Genomic DNA, 18,571 nt, shown 5'->3' on the forward strand with positions numbered 1-18,571 from the left:
AAATAAAAAAAATTGTGTAAAAGGCTTTAAGAATTGTGAAAATATAACATATAACATGAAAATAGAGGTAACAGAAAAATAAAAGTAGGATGTAGCAAGTGTTGCCGTTTCACAGAATTTACATATTGTCAGCGACAATTGTCATATAATATAAATAACATTTTGAATTCACACTATCAATGAGAAACTGTCGCTGTGAGGTGCAGCCAATTCTCCAGCCAGACCACTGACTGGAAGAAATATAAACTCACTGATAATGTTATTTATCTGTTAACCAACATGGTGCTGTCCATCAAACAGGTACTGTTTCTTGGCCTTGTTAGGTTACAATGTGAGATTTTATTTTGTTTCGTTTCTTTTTTTCTCCTGATTTTAGTAGGGTCATGGATATCTTAACATTGAAAACGACAAACAGAAAATAGTCTGTTCCTGTGTATGTAGTTTCACAGTGTAAACAAGGGGAAAAGGGCTAACATCATAGACTCAATGCTGAGGATGCTGGAGCAGTATTCATCCAATCTGGAGGACCTGATCAGAGAGCGAACTGACGAACTGGAGGTCGAGAGAAACAAGACAGAGAAGCTAGTGGGACAGCTTCTACCCAGGTCTGTTGATTGCACTTATCATTAATAGAGTTGTTCAAGATTAGTATATTCAGGTAGTCTTAAACCATTCACATGGGACTAGCATGTTGGGACTAGAATGTTGGTTGAATAATTATTTCCTCAAAATGTGTTGACTGAGTTAGTTTGATCAACCTGATGATGATAAAAAAGATTAAGTTGGATAGAGGAGATAATAGCAAACATTGTACCAGGGAATGCTCTGCTATTAGTGCTATATCCCACCGTTTATACATACCTCTAATTCCCTGTTTCTTCTCAATTTACATTTCTGTGTATAAAACATACAAGATTTATTCTTTGGTTTTACTGGTTCTAATTTATGTAGTATGTTATGTAGTAGAACCTCGGATTCAGGAGGAACAGTGTGGTTTTCGTCCGGGCCGTGGAACACTGGACCAGCTCTATACTCTCTACGGGGTGTTGGAGGGTTCATGGGAGTTTGCCCAACCAATCCACATGTGTTTTGTGGATTTGGAGAAAGCATTCGACTGTGTCCCTCGCGGCATCTTGTGGAGGGTGCTTGGGGAATATGGGGTCCTGGGTCCTTTGCTAAGGGCTGTCAGGTCCCTGTACGACCGAAGCAGGAGCTTGGTCCGCATTGCCGGCAGTAAGTCAGACTTGTTCACAGTGCATGTTGGACTCCGGCAGGGCTGCCCGGTTCTGTTCGTAATTTTTATGGACAGAATTTCTAGGCGCAGCCAGGGGCCGGAGGGTGTCAGGTTTGGGGACCACACAATTTCGTCTCTGCTCTTTGCAGATGATGTTGTCGTGTTGGCCCCTTCTAACCAGGACCTTCAGCATGCACTGGGACGGTTTGCAGCCGAGTGTGAAGCGGTGGGGATGAAAATCAGTACCTCCAAATCCGAGGCCATGGTCCTCAGTCGGAAAAGGGTGGCTTGCCCACTTCAGGTTGGTGGAGAGTGCCTGCCTCAAGTGGAGGAGTTTAAGTATCTAGGGGTCTTGTTCACGAGTGAGGGAAGGATGGAACGGGAGATTGACAGACGGATCGGTGCAGCTTCTGCAGTAATGCAGTCGATGTATCTGTCTGTCGTGGTGAAGAAAGAGCTGAGCCGCAAGGCGAAGCTCTCGATTTACCAGTCAATCTACGTTCCTACTCTCACCTATGGTCATGAGCTTTGGGTCATGACCGAAAGGACAAGATCCCGGATACAGGCGGCCGAAATGAGCTTTCTCCGCAGGGTGGCCGGGCGATCCCTTAGAGATAGGGTGAGAAGCTCGGTCACCCGGGAGGAGCTCAGAGTAGAGCCGCTGCTCCTCCACATCGAGAGGGGTCAGCTGAGGTGGCTTGGGCATCTTTTTCGGATGCCTCCGGAACGCCTTCCTGGGAAGGTGTTCCGGTCCCGTCCCACCGGGAAGAGACCCCGGGGAAGACCTAGGACACGCTGGAGGGACTATGTCTCCCGGCTGGCCTGGGAACGCCTCGGTGTCCCCCCGGAAGAGCTAGAGGAAGTGTCTGGGGAGAGGGAAGTCTGGGCATCCCTGCTTAGACTGCTGCCCCCGCGACCCGGCCCCGGATAAGCGGAAGAAGATGGATGGATGGATTTATGTTCATCAATAGCTCTTTTTAAACTGCTTCTGTATCTCTGCTCTTCCATACCCTGACCCTTGACCCTATGTGGTGTCTCTCTCAAACCCTTACACGTGAGGCTAAAATAGATCTCTCCCATTAACCCTTAGTTTTAACCTTGAACTATGTCTCTCTACCTAACATTTATTAAAGTTTTAAACTGTTCTAAATCCTTTTCCAATATTTACTCCTAAGCCAAACTCAAGTCTCCCTCCTTATATCTGACTGTAAATCAAGAATACTAAATCCTTGCACTTTCTTTTCCAGATCAGTAGCCCAGGCTCTGAAGAAAGGGAAGCCAGTACAGCCAGAACATTATTCAGACTGCACTCTCTACTTCAGCGACATTGTTGGCTTCACCACCATCTCAGCACTCAGCGAACCCATTGAGGTCACCTCACAATCACACACATGCAGTATTCTTTGATTGAACGTTTGTAGTCTTCTACCAAATATTATCCTACTTTAGCGAAGTCCCAGTGTAATTTAGACAAAATGGTCATCAACCCCTTTTTAAAGTACATAGCCCCTGTTCAAGCTCTGGTCATCAATATGACTGCAGTGTCTATAGAATGTTAGTGACCATGGAAAGACATGACTGAGTGATGGGGGTGCCATCCATGAATAAACAGTAGTGGTGTAGCTAAGCTATAAAATGTTACTAAACTGTTGACTTTAGGATAAAAGCATAGAGTGTGGTGAAGAGAGAAATTTGTGTATCCTGATAACGAAAGTTCTTCTAATTTAAGGGACTGATCGTTTTTATGACATGGGGTTATCCGGAGGATAAAGCCCCCCGAAAATATTAAAATGGTTGACCCTCCCCTAAGCTAAATATATTTTCAAATCACCCACCCCAAGCCTTTGAGAACAAAAAACCTGAACCTCCACTTTCAAAATACAGATTAAAAAGTAAATTGAGCGCATTTGGTCTCAAAGACAAACTCTATGGATACAAAGGTAGCCTATACTATAAGCCTACCGTACAAACAACTGACCCAATAAAAGTGGAAATATTAAAAAATTGAAATATACACTGACCCAATTAAGGTGGAAATATTAAAGCTAGTATTGTCAAACAATAAAAATAATGAATTGCATGAACATCTGTAGTTCTTCGCAATTAATCGCAATTTTAGAATTTGTTCTAATTTGATCCTACATTTAAAAAAATCTGTTTAAAAAGCAGTGCATTGTTAAAGACTATGTTTTATTGTAAACTATGGACATCGATTGATTTTAAATGGGCTGGTCTTCCTGCCTGTTGGGCCCTCTCCGGGGCCTCCCTCCACAATGTCACTGAACCCCCCCGTCTCAGCCTCAAGGTTTTACGCATATTAATGTGCTGGGGGGAGAGGAGGGTTAGTTTGCCTTCTCCACTGTAAATCCTTGTAAACCTAAGGAATGCACTCTGTAAATGTTCTTGTTTCCTGCTCCATTCAAACTTAGTAGGACATGAGGTCTTGGCCCACACCCCCCAAGTACCAGGCTCTAAAAACTTGTTGCTGCCACTGTCCAAAGTCACTGTACAGTGTTGCAAATCAAGACAATACCTGACAATTCCAGTTGCCAGTCTGATAACCACCCTCCTAGCCCCCCCTCCACCTGGTTGTTCCTGTCCTTGTCCGTCTGGTCATTCTTCTGACCTGGATTTGGTTTCATAGCCTCGGGACACAACCCAAATGCATTTACTAATTATTACAACTTGTACTCTTAAAATGTTTTTTACGAGTACAGCCAGAAGAGGACTGGTCACCCCTCCGAGTCTGGTTCCTCTCCAGATATCTTCCTAAATTTCGGCCCATCTTAGGTAGTTTTTCCCTATCCACTGTGCTTCAAAATTGATGTTGTTTGCTCCTTGGGGTTTCAGGCTGGGTGTTTTGTGAATGCACCTGATGTTACAACTGCTGATGTAAAAAGGGCTTTATAAATAAATTTGACTGATTGATGGATTAGAACAGGGTATATCATGGCCCCTAAATGTCTCCCCTCAAATTACCACAATGACTGGCAAAATCTATTGGTATCCCATGTCAATCTTAATAGAAAGTTACTGGTCTATGATCCAGTAGTGCTACCATCTTCTACCATTGTGCTCTTGATGAAGGCACCAAGTACAATAATCATGTTCTGTTTAAAACACCCATCAGACCCTCTATCTGGAAATACGGCAGGCATTTTAGCCAACACTGAATCACACCTATGCTTTTTGTGGAACTGTACTGTGTGGTTAGAATGGGGTTCAGGTCAGGGCCTGCAAACAAGTAGCTTTTTTGGTAGGTGTTTGGCCACAACCATACATGTGTCATTTAGAGATGGGTGGATTGATCCCAAAATATTGATACTACATATGACTCATTTTTGAAGATTTAATTTTAGTGTCAACAGGATCGATACCAGTTTCAATATCTCTTCTAGGTTGTACCTATGTTACCATAGAGTAGTACTGTCACTCTGTGCAAACAACATTCTGTTGTTGTGATCGCATCTTAAGTTTTTCTCCAGCTCCACTGCTGTTGCTTGTGATTTGTGCACTCAAACAACAAACATACGTGTCGTGCAGCACCCTGACTTAATTGCATGTATGAATGCCATGGCTAAACAAAAGAATGTATGTAGGAACTTTGTTCACTACTGTGGCAACACCACCAATTTGTTCTATGAGAAAGAGACCTTGGAGCTGCAACAGAAAGAAGGGAGAAGGGAAATGCCTTAGACAGACCCCCGACACAGAAACAGAGTTCACTGGCAGTCTTTCCAGAGAGGCAAGGAATATCCAGGTATTTATATAGTAGTGAAAAGTCGGATCTTCAACATTGGTTAATGTTACATTAATGTTACATACATTAATTACTAAATGTAATTGTTCATCCTTAGCTGTTACTTTAGCAGACTGATTATACATAGACTATATTCTGACATTCAAACAATATATTCAGTCCATTGAAACTTACCAAAATTATTTATTTTATTGGAATTGAAAAAAATATACCTGAAACATGAAATATGTAGTTATTTCATATAGGTGATTCCCCAAGAGCTCTGGATATTACAAGAACCTCACCCCTACATGAAGGTACATGAGCCGCTTTTAATAATAAAAGTATATGTATTGGTATCATTTTGGGCGATTCTGGCCCTGTATTACTTGGTATCGGATCAAACTCAAATTCTTTGGTATTGCACACCCCTAGTGTCTTTATTAAATTATTTCCAAAGGCCATAAGGCAGGTTACTTAAATAGGCAAATGCATAAGGTAGGCAAAGAATCCAGATATTTCTATCCACAAACATTAATCAGGATCAGATATTTAATTTCTTTATGCTCAGCATGGAAGTTTTTAGTTCTGCAAGTACAATATGTTTTAGTGGAAATACGGCTGGCGACAAAGTTAATGTCTTGTTTAAGCTTGCAACAACATAAAATAAGTTACCGTGCTAAATGCAGGGTTAACAGGTTGATTTGTGCAAACACAGGGTCTAGAGATCACTTTGAGAAGTGTCAGAGAGGCACGGCTGTTCTTCTAGTAGCGCAGACTGTGTTCTAAAGTATGAGTACTAAGGTCCGGTTACACCCCATTCACACAAACCGCATGCCGAAGTTGAAAACATGAGCACCCCATTTAACGGCAGGATTCACAGACAAATGGCACGATTCACGACATGAATATGCTACTATATATTTTTATATTGAAAAAAGTTCATGTCAGTTTGCACTATTCTGTGAAGGGAGTAGTACACATCGTTGTAGGAGATCTTTAGAACAAGATTTCTCAGAACAAGAATAGACTGATGTGTTTCAGAAAAAAGGTCTTTGTTTCTGGTCATTTTGAGCCTGTAATTGAATGCAAAAACAATGATGCCGAAGATAGTGAATTATTCCAAAGGGCAGTTTTATGGCTTCTAATCAGCACAACAGGTTTCAATGTTAACATAATTGCAAAAGGGTTTTCTAATGATCATGTAGCCTTTTAAAATTATTAACTTGGATTAGCAAACACAATGTGCCATTTGAACACAACTGATAATTGCAGATAATGGGCCTCTGTATGCCGATGTAGATATTTCATTGAAAAGCCACTTCCAGTTACAATAATCAATTTAAACATTAATGGTGTCTACACCGTATTTCTAATCAAGTTCATGTTATTTTAATGGACAGAAAATGTATTTTCCTTTCAAAAGCAGGGACATTTCTAAGTGACCCCAAACTTTTCAATGATATATACAACCACCTAAAGGATTATTAGGAACACCTGTTCAATTTCTCATTAATGCAATTATCTAATCAACCAATCACATGGCAGTTGCTTCAATGCATTTAGGGGTGTGGTCCTGGTAAAGACAATCTCCTGAACTCCAAACTGAATGTCAGAATGGAAAAGAAAGGTGATTTAAGCAATTTTGAGCGTGGCATGGTTGTTGGTGCCAGACGGGCCGGTCTGAGTATTTCACAATCTGCTCAGTTACTGGGATTTTCACGCACAACCATTTCTAGGGTTTACAAAGAATGGTGTGAAAAGGGAAAAACATCCAGTATGCAGCAGTCCTGTGGGCGGAAATACCTCGTTGATGCCAGAGGTCAGAGGAGAATGGGCTGACTGATTCAAGCTGATAGAAGAGCAATTTTGACTGAAATAACCACTCGTTACAACCGAGGTATGCAGCAAAGCATTTGTGAAGCCACAACACGCACAACCTTGAGGCGGATGGGCTACAACAGCAGAAGACCCCACCGGTAGCACTCATCTCCACTACAAATAGGAAAAAGAGGCTACAATTTGCACGAGCTCACCAAAATTGGACAGTTGAAGACTGGAAGAATGTTGCCTGGTCTGATGAGTCTCGATTTCTGTTGAGACATTCAGATGGTAGAGTCAGAATTTGGCGTAAACAAAATGAGAACATGGATCCATCATGCCTTGTTACCACTGTGCAGGCTGGTGGTGGTGGTGTAATGGTGTGGGGGATGTTTTCTTTGCACATTTTAGGCCCATTAATGCCAATTGGGCATCGTTTAAATGCCATGGCCTACCTGAGCATTGTTTCTGACCATGTCCATCCCTTTATGACCACCATGTACCCATCCTCTGATGGCTACTTCCAGCAGGGTAATGCACCATGTCACTGTACTGAAATGGCCCCCACAGTCACCAGATCTCAACCCAATAGAGCATCTTTGGGATGTGGTGGAACGGGAGCTTCTTGCCCTGGATGTGCATCCCACAAATCTCCATCAACTGCAAGATGCTATCCTATCAATATGGGCCAACATTTCTAAAGAATGCTTTCAGCACCTTGTTGAATCAATGCCAGGTAGATTTAAGGCAGTTCTGAAGGCGAAAGGGGGTCAAACACAGTATTAGTAATAATCCTTTAGGTGAATGTATATACACAGTGGGGAGAACAAGTATTTGATACACTGCCGATTTTGCAGGTTTTCCCACTTATAAAGCATTTAGAAATCTGTAATTTTTATCATAGGTACTCTTCAACTGTGAGTGACGGAATAAAAAAAAATAATCCAGAAAATCACATTGTATGATTTTTAAGTAATTAATTTGCATTTTACTGCTTGCGTGCATCAAAGCAAAACAAGCTGTTCTGTTGTTAGCCGTCCAGTCACAGAAAATGGTTTTGAGATGAGAACGGCGCTTCTTTGTGGGTCTGTCCCAGGAGTCCTTATATTGAAATGGGTACATTTCAATGCCAGTACATAGTTACATAATTTAAGTGATCATGTTTTCCCAAAACTCCTCTTGGTTTGGACCTATGCACTGGCATTGAGATCAACTTGTTATCACCGTGAGGCCCCAAGGAACCAGGAGCCCCAGCCGGGACAGCCGGTGGCCGGTAGGGAGCAGGGACAGCCGGGATGCAGGAGCAGGGAGAGCCGGGACCAGGGAGGGTCGGAGGCGGGCCGGGACCATGCGGGGTGTCGGGAGCCGGTGGGACCGGCGAGGCTTTGGGAGCTGGGGAGGCCGGCGGAGTTTCGGGAGCCGGGGAGGCCGGCGGAGTTTCGGGAGCCGGGGAGGCCGGCGGAGGGTCGGGAGCCGGGGTGACCGGCGGAGGGTCGGGAGCCGGGGTGACCGGCGGAGGGTTGGGAGCCGGGGAGGCCGGCGGAGGTTCAGGAGCCGGCTGAGGGTCAGGAGCCGGCTGAGGGTCAGGAGCCGGCTGAGGGTCAGGAGCCGGCTGAGGGTCTGGAGCCGGCTGAGGGTCTGGAGCCAGGAGAGCCGGCTGAGGGTCTGGAGCCAGGAGAGCCGGCTGAGGGTCTGGAGCCAGGAGAGCCGGCTGAGGGGCTGGAGCCAGGAGAGCCGGCTGAGGGGCTGGAGCCAGGAGAGCCGGCTGAGGGGCTGGAGCCAGGAGAGCCTCTGGTGGTCTGTTTCCTGCGTCTGCGTTGCCGTGGCTGACGCGGGCCTGGGCTCGTTGAAGGCCACCGGGGGATCCAGCGGTCCAGGGGGTGACGGTAGGGGTCCTCCTCCTCGGAGTCTGAATCCGGCCATCCGAGGAGTTCCCCTAACGTCCACTTCTGCTGCCTCCTTTCTGTTGGGTTGGTCATTCTGTCACGATGGTAGAGATGGAGACGGAGGCAAGCGCAGAAGTTCGAGGGTTTCCCCCTTTTATTAAACAAAAAATAATGAATAACTAAACTTAGTGCCGGGCACTACGATAAGTCCCAAAAGTCCAATGGGTCCGTGGCGCAGGAGCACAGGAGCACAGGAGCACAGGAGCACAGGAGCACAGGAGCACAGGAGCACAGGAGCACAGGAGCACGACAGGTGTACATACACATATACACACACAATGACCAACCAGGACAAGGAGAAAAGGGCTGAACTAAATACACTGAGAAACGAGGAGAACAGAAACAGGTGGGGGCTAAAACACAGGTGAACTGAATATACCGTTTAACAGAAACAAGAACAGGATAGACCATACAAGGACAAGACAAGGACACACAGAAAACACGAAGTGGAATGGCCCCTTCAGGAAGGGACCATTACAATAACACACCCATGCCATGTACACTAATGCGCTGTGCGCTGATTACAAAGTGGATGGTCCCTCTCCTCATCCATGATTCCCAAAAATAATTTCAAATGTTGATTTGTCAGTCCACAAGACAGTTTTCCACTTTGCCTCAGTCCATCTTAAATGAGCTTAGGCCCAGAGAGGTTTCTGGATCTTGTTTATATATGGTTTCTTAGCATGTTATAGTTTTAACTTGCATTTGTGGATGCAGTGATGTACTGTGTTTACACATAATGGTTTTTGGAAGTGTTCCTGAGCCCATGCAGTGATGTACACTACAGAATCGTGTCTGTTTTTAATGCATGCTCACAGCCATCCAATATCTGTTTTCGGCCTTGTCCCTTGCGTAAGGAGATTTCTCCGGATTCTCTGAATCTTCAACTCTTTACAATTCCACGTTCAGAAACGTTATTCTTCAATTCTTGTACTATTTTTTTCTTTAACAGAATGGTGAACCCCTTCCCATCTCTATTTCTGAAATATTCTTTTTATACCCAATTAAGTTACTGCCCTGTTGTTATGTTACTGACATGTCCTTAGGGTCATTGTCATGCTGGAAAGTCCAAGAGTATCCTATGCGCAGCTTCCGTGCAGAAGAATGCAAATTGTCTGCCAGTATTTTCTGATTACATGCTGTATTCATCTTGCCATACATTTTCACAAGATTTCCTGTGCCTTTAGAGCTCACACACCCCCAAAACATCAGTGAGCCACCACCATTCTTCACAGTGGGGACGGTATTCTGTTCACTGTAGGCCTTGTTGACCTCTCTCCAAACATAACGCTTATGGTTGTGACAATAATGCTCTATTTTGGTCTCGTCACTCCAAATTACAGTGTGTCAGAAGCTGTGAGGCGTGTCAAGATGTTGTCAGGCTATTGTAACCAGGCTTTTGTGTGGCATTGCGTAGTAAAGGCTTCTTTCTGGTAAATCGACCATACAGCTCATTTTTGTTCAAGTATCCTCATATTGTGCTCCTTGAAACACACCGTCTTTTTCCAGAGTAGCCTGTATTTCTCCTGAGGTTATCTGTGGGTTTTGCTTTGTATCCAGAACAATTCTTCTGGCAGTTTTGGCTGAAATCTTTCTTGGTCTACATGACCTTGACTTGGTATCAAGAGATCCCCAAACTTTCCACTTCTTAATAAGTCTTTTGACAGTTCTTTTCAGTGCATCCACATGAGAGCTAACAAACTCATTGACTATTTATATACCGACACTAACTGCAATTCAAAAATCCACAGGTGTGGGAAATTCAACTTTAATTGCCATTTTCACCTGTGTGTCACCTTGTGTGTCTGTTATCATTATGATTAAAAAAGGAGACAACTAACAACTATCTGATAATAAATGGCTTCATATGAGCACATCATATCAAATGCTGATATGTGCTCGTAAGTTTGCATACCCTGGCAGATATTGTGAAATTCTGGCATTGATTTAGAAAATATGACTGATCATGCAGAAAAACTGCATGATCCTTAAATAAAAGACAGTTTTTCTGCATGATCAGCCATATTTTCATATTTCATCCTAAGGTTACATTTCAAGTTCCAAATTAAGAGTCAATATGTTCCAGAAATAAACCATTTGGGGTAGTCATTTTAGGGTCATCCAAAGCTAGGTTGTGTGCCATACAAAATAACATAAACTCAGTTGTATTTGCATTTAGTACCAACTTACAGTCCAAAAGTGGTATTTGTATCAGTTGGAAATTAGACTGCAGTTGTGCAACAATTTGTTCAAGAGAGGGAGCCGTAATGTACAGTACTGTATCGTCAGCATCAAAATTAAATGTGTAATTTCTTACACTTACAGATCTCATTACTATAAATAGGGTGAAAAATATTGCACCCAAAATTTAACCTTGTGGCACTCTTTTGTGGGCTAGAAGAAATCTTTGTTTAATCAGCTACAATAGCCTGTGTTCTGTCAGTAAGCTAATTTTGAAACCAGAAGCAAGTACCCTTGCACAGGCCCAATGAAGACAGCTTTTTTTACAAGATGGATCAATCTACTATATCAAACACTGACAGGTCAATATGGCATTGGTACCCAGGCGGCCGCTAATGGTTCCTAGGTGATAATCACCACTTTAATGAACATTCAGCTTCTTATGTAGGCCTAATTCATCAAACGTATTACACTAAATAATTATTTGTAATTAGTAAATACAAACTATGTTCTTCAGTGACGCGGACAGGGACAACAACCATGAATGTTGTCCGGGCCCCAGGCCTGGGGATGGCCTATTTGGTTGGCTTACATATATTTATTAATTTGTCAGTCAGTGTTGTATTCAGTACTGTCAAGAAGGTTAACAGTTTTTAAATAAATAATTTGTTAATGAAAGGATTCATGTTTTTTACTCTTTTTTTTTTTTTATACAGCATTATGATTAAACCCTTTTCTGTAAAAATGGTTTGTTCTACAGCCTAACACCTAAAGCCAATCAGAGTGACACCCTAACGCCAACAGCCAATCAGGGTGATAACCTAAACACCAACATAACTTTGTTAAAGCTGCACCATATAGGCTTTATTCAATAAAAATAAAGTTATGTGTCGGTGGAATGTCATTTTATCATTTTTGGAGCATTCCGCTACTTTCCAGCCATCCCGTTCCAGCCAATCGCCTTCTGCGAGGCAGGCTTTCCTCCTTGGCTCATTGTACCTGGATGATATTATATATAGCATAACTATACCGTAAGGGGCGTAGTTTGCTTACTGTAAGAAACTATAATGGCAGCTAGAGACCAGGACGACAAACCGTCAGTTCCTCCCTTGTCTACTACAGCATACACAACAAAAAAGGCTTAGACCAACTCTCTGTAGCTAGCTACCAGAAACCCTAAACTAACAATAGCAAGGCTAAGAAGAACGTCATCGAACTCGTGAGTTAGGTAATTAAATTTTTCATATTTTTATTCAGAACATGATTCTCTATCGGGCATTGGTGGAGAATCGCATCTGATGGATGAGTAATTGCTAAATGCTGTAATTGTTTTTTTAACTGAAAACATACTACATAGTGGAGCTTAATTTTTTTCTAATTTAACCAATAAATGTGTCTAACTACAGTACTGTAGCTGGCTAAAACATTGCAACCATGCAACCAAAACTAGGAGCGCAGAAATGGAAGGACAAATCTAAAAGAGAACGTCTAAATATATGTAGCAGTTCAGTAATGGCTGATTGGGACTGAGTAGGTTATACATTGAAAAGATCTGACAATTACCTGTGTTGAAAACAAAGGGATTTGAATGTGACCTAATTACTTGTGAAACAAATTACAAACGATGTTCTTTACCAATCAACAAATTAAATATTATTGAAACATAATACAAACAATATCCTAAACAATTCGACACGTGTTACACATTGCTTTTTTATTAGGAGAAACAAAATATCAAACATAGCCTATCATCTGTCTAGGAATATTTGCTGATTATATTACTGAAGACTCTGCTTCTTATGTAGGCCAAATTCATCAAACCTCTGAAGCTTTGTGCCGACTGTGGGCCAGAAGGATAATGATTGAACAAACAAGATTTATTCATGTGTAAATGCGTGGGTTATAATAGCCCACATCCATACATCCACATCTAATCAACAATTGACTTTTTCTATATTTTCATGTAGGCAACTGTAAATAATTTTTTTAATGATTTACATGAATATCAATGACTTCAGTGGACGAATGGGCAATATCTCCTGTTAAAAGATCATAAACTCCTTATGAAATTCTTAAAATTAGGGAGGGAGAAAATGTTCTGCTCAGAAACCCTGGGTCCAGGCATTCCTGTGGATGTCAATTTGACACGTGCCGTCTACTTAAACATTGTTGACCAGGTACATCCCATCATGAGCAATGGTATTCCCTGAGGACAGTGGCCTCTTTCAACAGGATAATGCACCCGGCAAGGTGTTGCCCTGGCCTCCAAATTCCCCAGATCTCAATCTGACTGATCATCTTTGGGATGTGCTGGACCAACAAGCGATCCATGGCGGAGCTGCTTCGCAACAGGACCTGAAAGATCTTTTGATAATGTCTTGGTGCCAGATACCACACAACACCTTCAAGGGTCTTATAGAGTCCATGCATCGGCAAGTTGGCGTCGTTTTGGTGTCACGCAGAGGACCAACAGTATGTTAGTCAGACAGTCTAATGTTTTGGCACATCAGGTTATAAGCAGATATCAATACTGCTTGTCAACTTTATAACAAATAAACTAGTTATTAAATCTGCATGCAGCATTTAGCTGGATTCAGCACTGAAGCTACTACTAACCTGATTCCACATTGTTTTCAACTTGTATCCATAGTTGCAAAGAATACGACATCTGTGGTTTTTCCTTTCCTATAGTGAGCGCATGTGGCCAACTTGAAACATCATTCATATATAAAGTAAACCCTGATCATGTGTACGAAATGTGTTGACGATGGGGATCTCACTGAGTGACAAAGGACAACAGATATTGTGTTATGGCTATTATGCGGCCACTGTTTGGCCAAACTGAATTTACTTGCATGTTATATTGCAGTAGTATTAAGGACATTTACCACAATTGGTATTATAATATAATTCAGATAAATATGGATATTTCAAAAGTCTGACATTATCAGGGGAGTAAAACACCTTACGCACTGGTTGGTTGGTTGAATTTTTCAGAACATAATAAATGTAGCCTAATTGCATGGTAAATATAACTGAATGGAAGTTTATTAAAGTCATCCTCAGTGCAGAGAAACTTAATTCACCTTTTGCTTGTTGTAAGATAATGATGGGGCCAGAAGAAATAATAATTCTTATTTTCAAAGGTGTGTTTACATAAGTATTGATGTATTAACATCAATGACTGAGCAAACTATTCATCTTAGAATTATACAATTTTAATTATCAACCGACAATTTTAATTATTTCAGGTGGCAACAATAAAACCAATACTTCCATATTTAAATATTTTTGGGAAAATAACCTCCCTATTCCTAGTGTAACAAGAAACCAGACAAGCCTAGTTCAGCCAACCCGCGATAGAAAGTGCTGCCATCTTGAGATTTGAACCCAGGTCGCCCATGTGAAACGCTGTGTCATTAACAATTACACCATGGAACTGTACATTTGCTTGGTGTCAGTATACCCTCTTGTGTCTATCCTGAACAAATCCTCTTGTGCTATAGGCTGTTTTAACAGTTAATTGGGCTTTCATGAATGACATTGATCAGAAAGATTTCTACTTCTACTGGTCAGATTTGTGAATCATCTTGTTTTAACATCTTTGGTCGCAGAGATATTTGGTCCCAGAATCCAGTGCAATAAGACAGTAATTAGCAAAACAAGCTCAACATGACCTTAATGAAGGTGTTTTTCATATTTGTCCATGAGTAAAAATGCAAGGATCAGAATTTATTATTTGTCATAATCTTTAGTGAAACTGTGAATACCAACGCAAATAAAGACATTATTAACACAAATCATTGTCTGATAGTTAGCATATGCTTTATTGATACAACAAGTGGAGTGATACTCAGGAAAATAACATATTTTTGAAGGTTGGTCAATAATTATTCAGTATACTGTTTAATATCAGAGCTCTTTGGAATCCCCTAGGTAAAATAACAAAATAATTGCCATTATTATCAATTCTACTTTGTACATTTGTTGACGATGGGGAAAAAATGACTGCAAAGATTTTTTTTTATCAACCACACAGTGCCGCTGTGACCTTCAGCACTCACTGGACCGGTTCGCAGCCGAGTGCAAAGCGGTTGGGATGAGGATTAGCACCTCTAAATCTGAGGCCATGGTTCTCAGCAGGAAACCAATGGAGTGCTTCCTCTGGGTAGGGAATGAGGCGTTACCCCAAGTAAAGCGGGGGCGGTATTGCATTCGCTTTACCGCACCGTAGTGACGAAAAGAGAGCTGAGCCAGAAGGCAAATCTCTTGATATACCGGTCAATTTTCATTCCTACCCTCACCTATGGTCATGAAGGTTGGGTCATGACCGAAAGAACTAGATCGCGAGTACAAGCGGCTGAAATGGGTTTTCTCAGAAGGGTGGCTGGCTTCTCCCTTAGGGATAGGGTGAGAAGCTCAGCCATCCGTGAGGAACTCAGAGTAGAGCTGCTCTCCTTTACATCGAAACGAGCCAGTTGAGAGGTGGTTTGGGCATCTGGTAAGGATGTACCCAGGACGTCTCCCTAGGGAGGTGTTCCAGGCACGTCCAGCTGGGAGGAGACCTCGGGGTAGGCCCAGGACAAGATGGAAAGATTATATTTCGACACTGGCCTGGGAACGCCTCGGGATCCCCCAGTCAGAGCTGGCAAATGTGGCTTGGGAAAGGGAAGTTTGGGGTCCCCTGCTGGAGCTGCTGTCCCCACGACCCGATACCGGATAAGCGGATGAAGATAAGAGATGAGATGAGACAGTGCTGCTATTGAGGTTTCTCACATTTGCAAGCTCATCATGTTCACACCGTTTGAGGTAAAATATTCAAAAGAGATAGATATGTCCATCTCGTCCCAAGGAACAGATTTGCCTTTGGGAGATATAAGTCAGGCGTAATGGTTTTTTGTCAATTCAGAATTTTTGAAATAAGCTTCAAATGCTAATTCTATAGCATCAAAGGACTGATTTAAACCTCTTCACAAGTATGTTTTAAAATATCACTAAACGCCCCTCAGCATGAGTTCTTAATGCACACTGTCAGTATGCACTGACTATTCCAGGATTGTATATTATGACACAACAATAAATTGCCACCACAGCAGCCCATGAACACAGCGTTGCTTACTAGATATGGGGCAGTATTCTGAGAGACTGGTTAAAATTATATTTGTAAACTACTAACGGCAGTAGTACTGTTAAAAGAAGATCTCCCCTACATGAAAGTACAGGTGCTGGTCATAAAATTTGAATATCATCAAAAAGTTGATTTATTTCAGTAATTCCATTCAAAAAGTGAAACTTGTATATTATATTCATTCATTACACACAGACTGATATATTTCAAATGTTTATTTCATTTAATTGTGATGATTATAACTGACAACTAATGAAAATCCCAAATTCAGTATCTCAAAAAATTTGAATAGAATAGAATTTTAGAATTTGGAATCTCAGTTCCAAAGTGTTTGTTATGGGTTGGCTGTGTTCTCCTTTCCTGTGTGTGGCTCTTTTTCCCATTTTCCCCCTGTTGTCTCTGTGTTGTGTTCATCTGCACCTTAGGCTGTGAGAGGCGTGACCAGGGAGGAACTAGGTCAAGGGGCGTGGCCATTCACTCCTGCACAGTTTTCACACAGCTGCAGCTCATTCCATTCATCACCTCTGCAGTACATCTATAGGCTGTTCATCTCTTCGGCGCTAGATCGTTAGTCTACACTTATGATCCCACTCAAACTGTTGCTGCCTGCTACTTACCTGAGTTACCTGCTTCACTGTCTCCTGCCGATACCTGCTGAGCCATTCTCTGCCGCTTTCTGCGGAGCTGCCGACTTCCACCCTGCACTGCTCACTCACATTCCCCCTCGATTTCCGTCGGTGAGTCAAGACTGGACATTCTCTGATTACCTACTCCGATTCTCAGCTCTGCCCTGGATTCCTCTCTGCCTGCCTGCCTGCCTTTTGCCTCACTACCATCCAGAAGCTCACTGCACAAACTCCCCCTCTTTGCACGATTAAGTGTGACTGTTTAAATAAACATCTCTGATAAGCTATCTGCCTCCGTGTGTGTTGTCTCTGTGTTTTGGGTCAAACGGCATCCTAACAGTGTTACGCTGCTATATTATGGTGCAGGGGGATATGAGGAATGCCCTTTCTAACTTTTCTCAGTCTCCTCCAGTTTTAAATTTTAGGAGGAGATGAGGTCCTGGTACACACCTGCAGAGTACCTGGTTTGGGGGGCCCGTTGCTGTCCCTGTCCTTGTCCACCTGGTCATACTTTTGACCTAGTCTAGAATCAAATAGACTCTGGATTTAGCCCAGAGAAATGTATTTATTATTCTAATTGGACTCTTAATATCTCACCCGGCACAGCCAGAAGAGGACTGGTCACCCCGCTGAGCCTTGGTCCTCTCTAGGTTTCTTCCTAGAATTCGGCCTTCTTAGGGAGTTTTTCCTAGCCACTGAAATCCAACACTACTGTTATTTGCTCCTTGGGGTTTAAGGCCGGGTGTCTCTGTAAAGCACTTTGTGACAACTGCTGTTGTAAAAAGGGCTTTATAAATACATTTGATTGATTGATAGTATATTACTTAAGACCAATACAAAAAAAATATTTTTAGAAATGTTGGCCAACTGAAAAGTATGAACATGAAAAGTATGAGCATGTACAGCACTCAATACTTAGTTGGGGCTCCTTTTGCCTGAATTACTGCAGCAATGCGGTGTGGCATGGAGTCGATCAGTCTGTGGCACTGCTCAGATGTTATGAGAGCCCAGGTTGCTCTGATAGTGGCCTTCAGCTCTTCTGTATTGTTGGGTCTGGCGTATCGCATCTTCCTCTTCACAATACCACATAGATTTTCTATAGGTTTAAGGTCAGGCGAGTTTGCTGGCCAATTAAGAACAGGGATGCCATGGTCCTTAAACCAGGTACTGGTAGCTTTGGCACTGTATGCAGGTGCCAAGTCCTGTTGGAAAATGAAATCTGCATCTCCATGAAGTTGGTCAGCAGCAGGAAGCATGAAGTGCTTCCAAACCTTCCTGGTAGACGGCTGCGTTGACCTTGGACCTCAGAAAACACAGTGGACCAACACCAGCAGATGACATGGCAACCCAAACTCTCACTGACTGTGGAGACTTTACAACGTGGATTATGTGCCTCTCCTCTCTTCCTCCAGACTCTGGGACCTTGATTTCCAAAGGAAATGCAAAATGTATTTACATCAGAGAACATAACTCAGCAGCAGTCCTGTCCTTTTTGTCTTTAGCCCAGACGAGACGCTTCTGACGTTGTGTCTTGTTCAAGAGTGGCTTGACACAAGGAATGCGACAGCTGAAACCCATGTCTTGCATATGTCTGAGCATGGTGGTTCTTGAATCACTGACTCCAGATGCAGTCCGCTCTTTGTGAATCTCCTCCAAATTTTTGAATGGGTTTTGTTTCACAATCCTCTCCAGGGTGCGTTTATCCCTATTGCTTGTACACTTTTTTCTAACACATCTTTTCCTTCCCTTCGCCTCTCTATTAATGTGCTTGAAAACAGAGCTCTGTGAACAGCCAGCCTCTTTAGCTATGACCTTTTGTGTCTTGCCTTCCTTGTGCAAGGTGTCAATGGTCGTCTTTTGGACAGCTGTCAAGTCAGCAGTCTTCCCCATGAGTTT

The 18,571-nt window shown here is 42.5% G+C and overlaps 1 protein-coding gene across 1 annotated transcript in view; it reads left to right on the forward strand.

Annotated features, from left to right (window-relative positions):
• Positions 1-18,571, forward strand: part of LOC105030948 (retinal guanylyl cyclase 2) — a 182,894-nt gene that overhangs the window by 143,249 nt on the left and 21,074 nt on the right. The window contains exons 13-14 of the mRNA XM_029118297.2: positions 442-605; positions 2,482-2,605. Coding sequence (XP_028974130.2) covers positions 442-605; positions 2,482-2,605 — 288 coding nt within the window. The remainder of the gene's footprint in view (positions 1-441; positions 606-2,481; positions 2,606-18,571) is intronic.

This window comes from Esox lucius, chromosome 25 (assembly GCF_011004845.1).
Source record: "Esox lucius isolate fEsoLuc1 chromosome 25, fEsoLuc1.pri, whole genome shotgun sequence".
Classification (NCBI taxonomy): domain Eukaryota; kingdom Metazoa; phylum Chordata; class Actinopteri; order Esociformes; family Esocidae; genus Esox; species Esox lucius.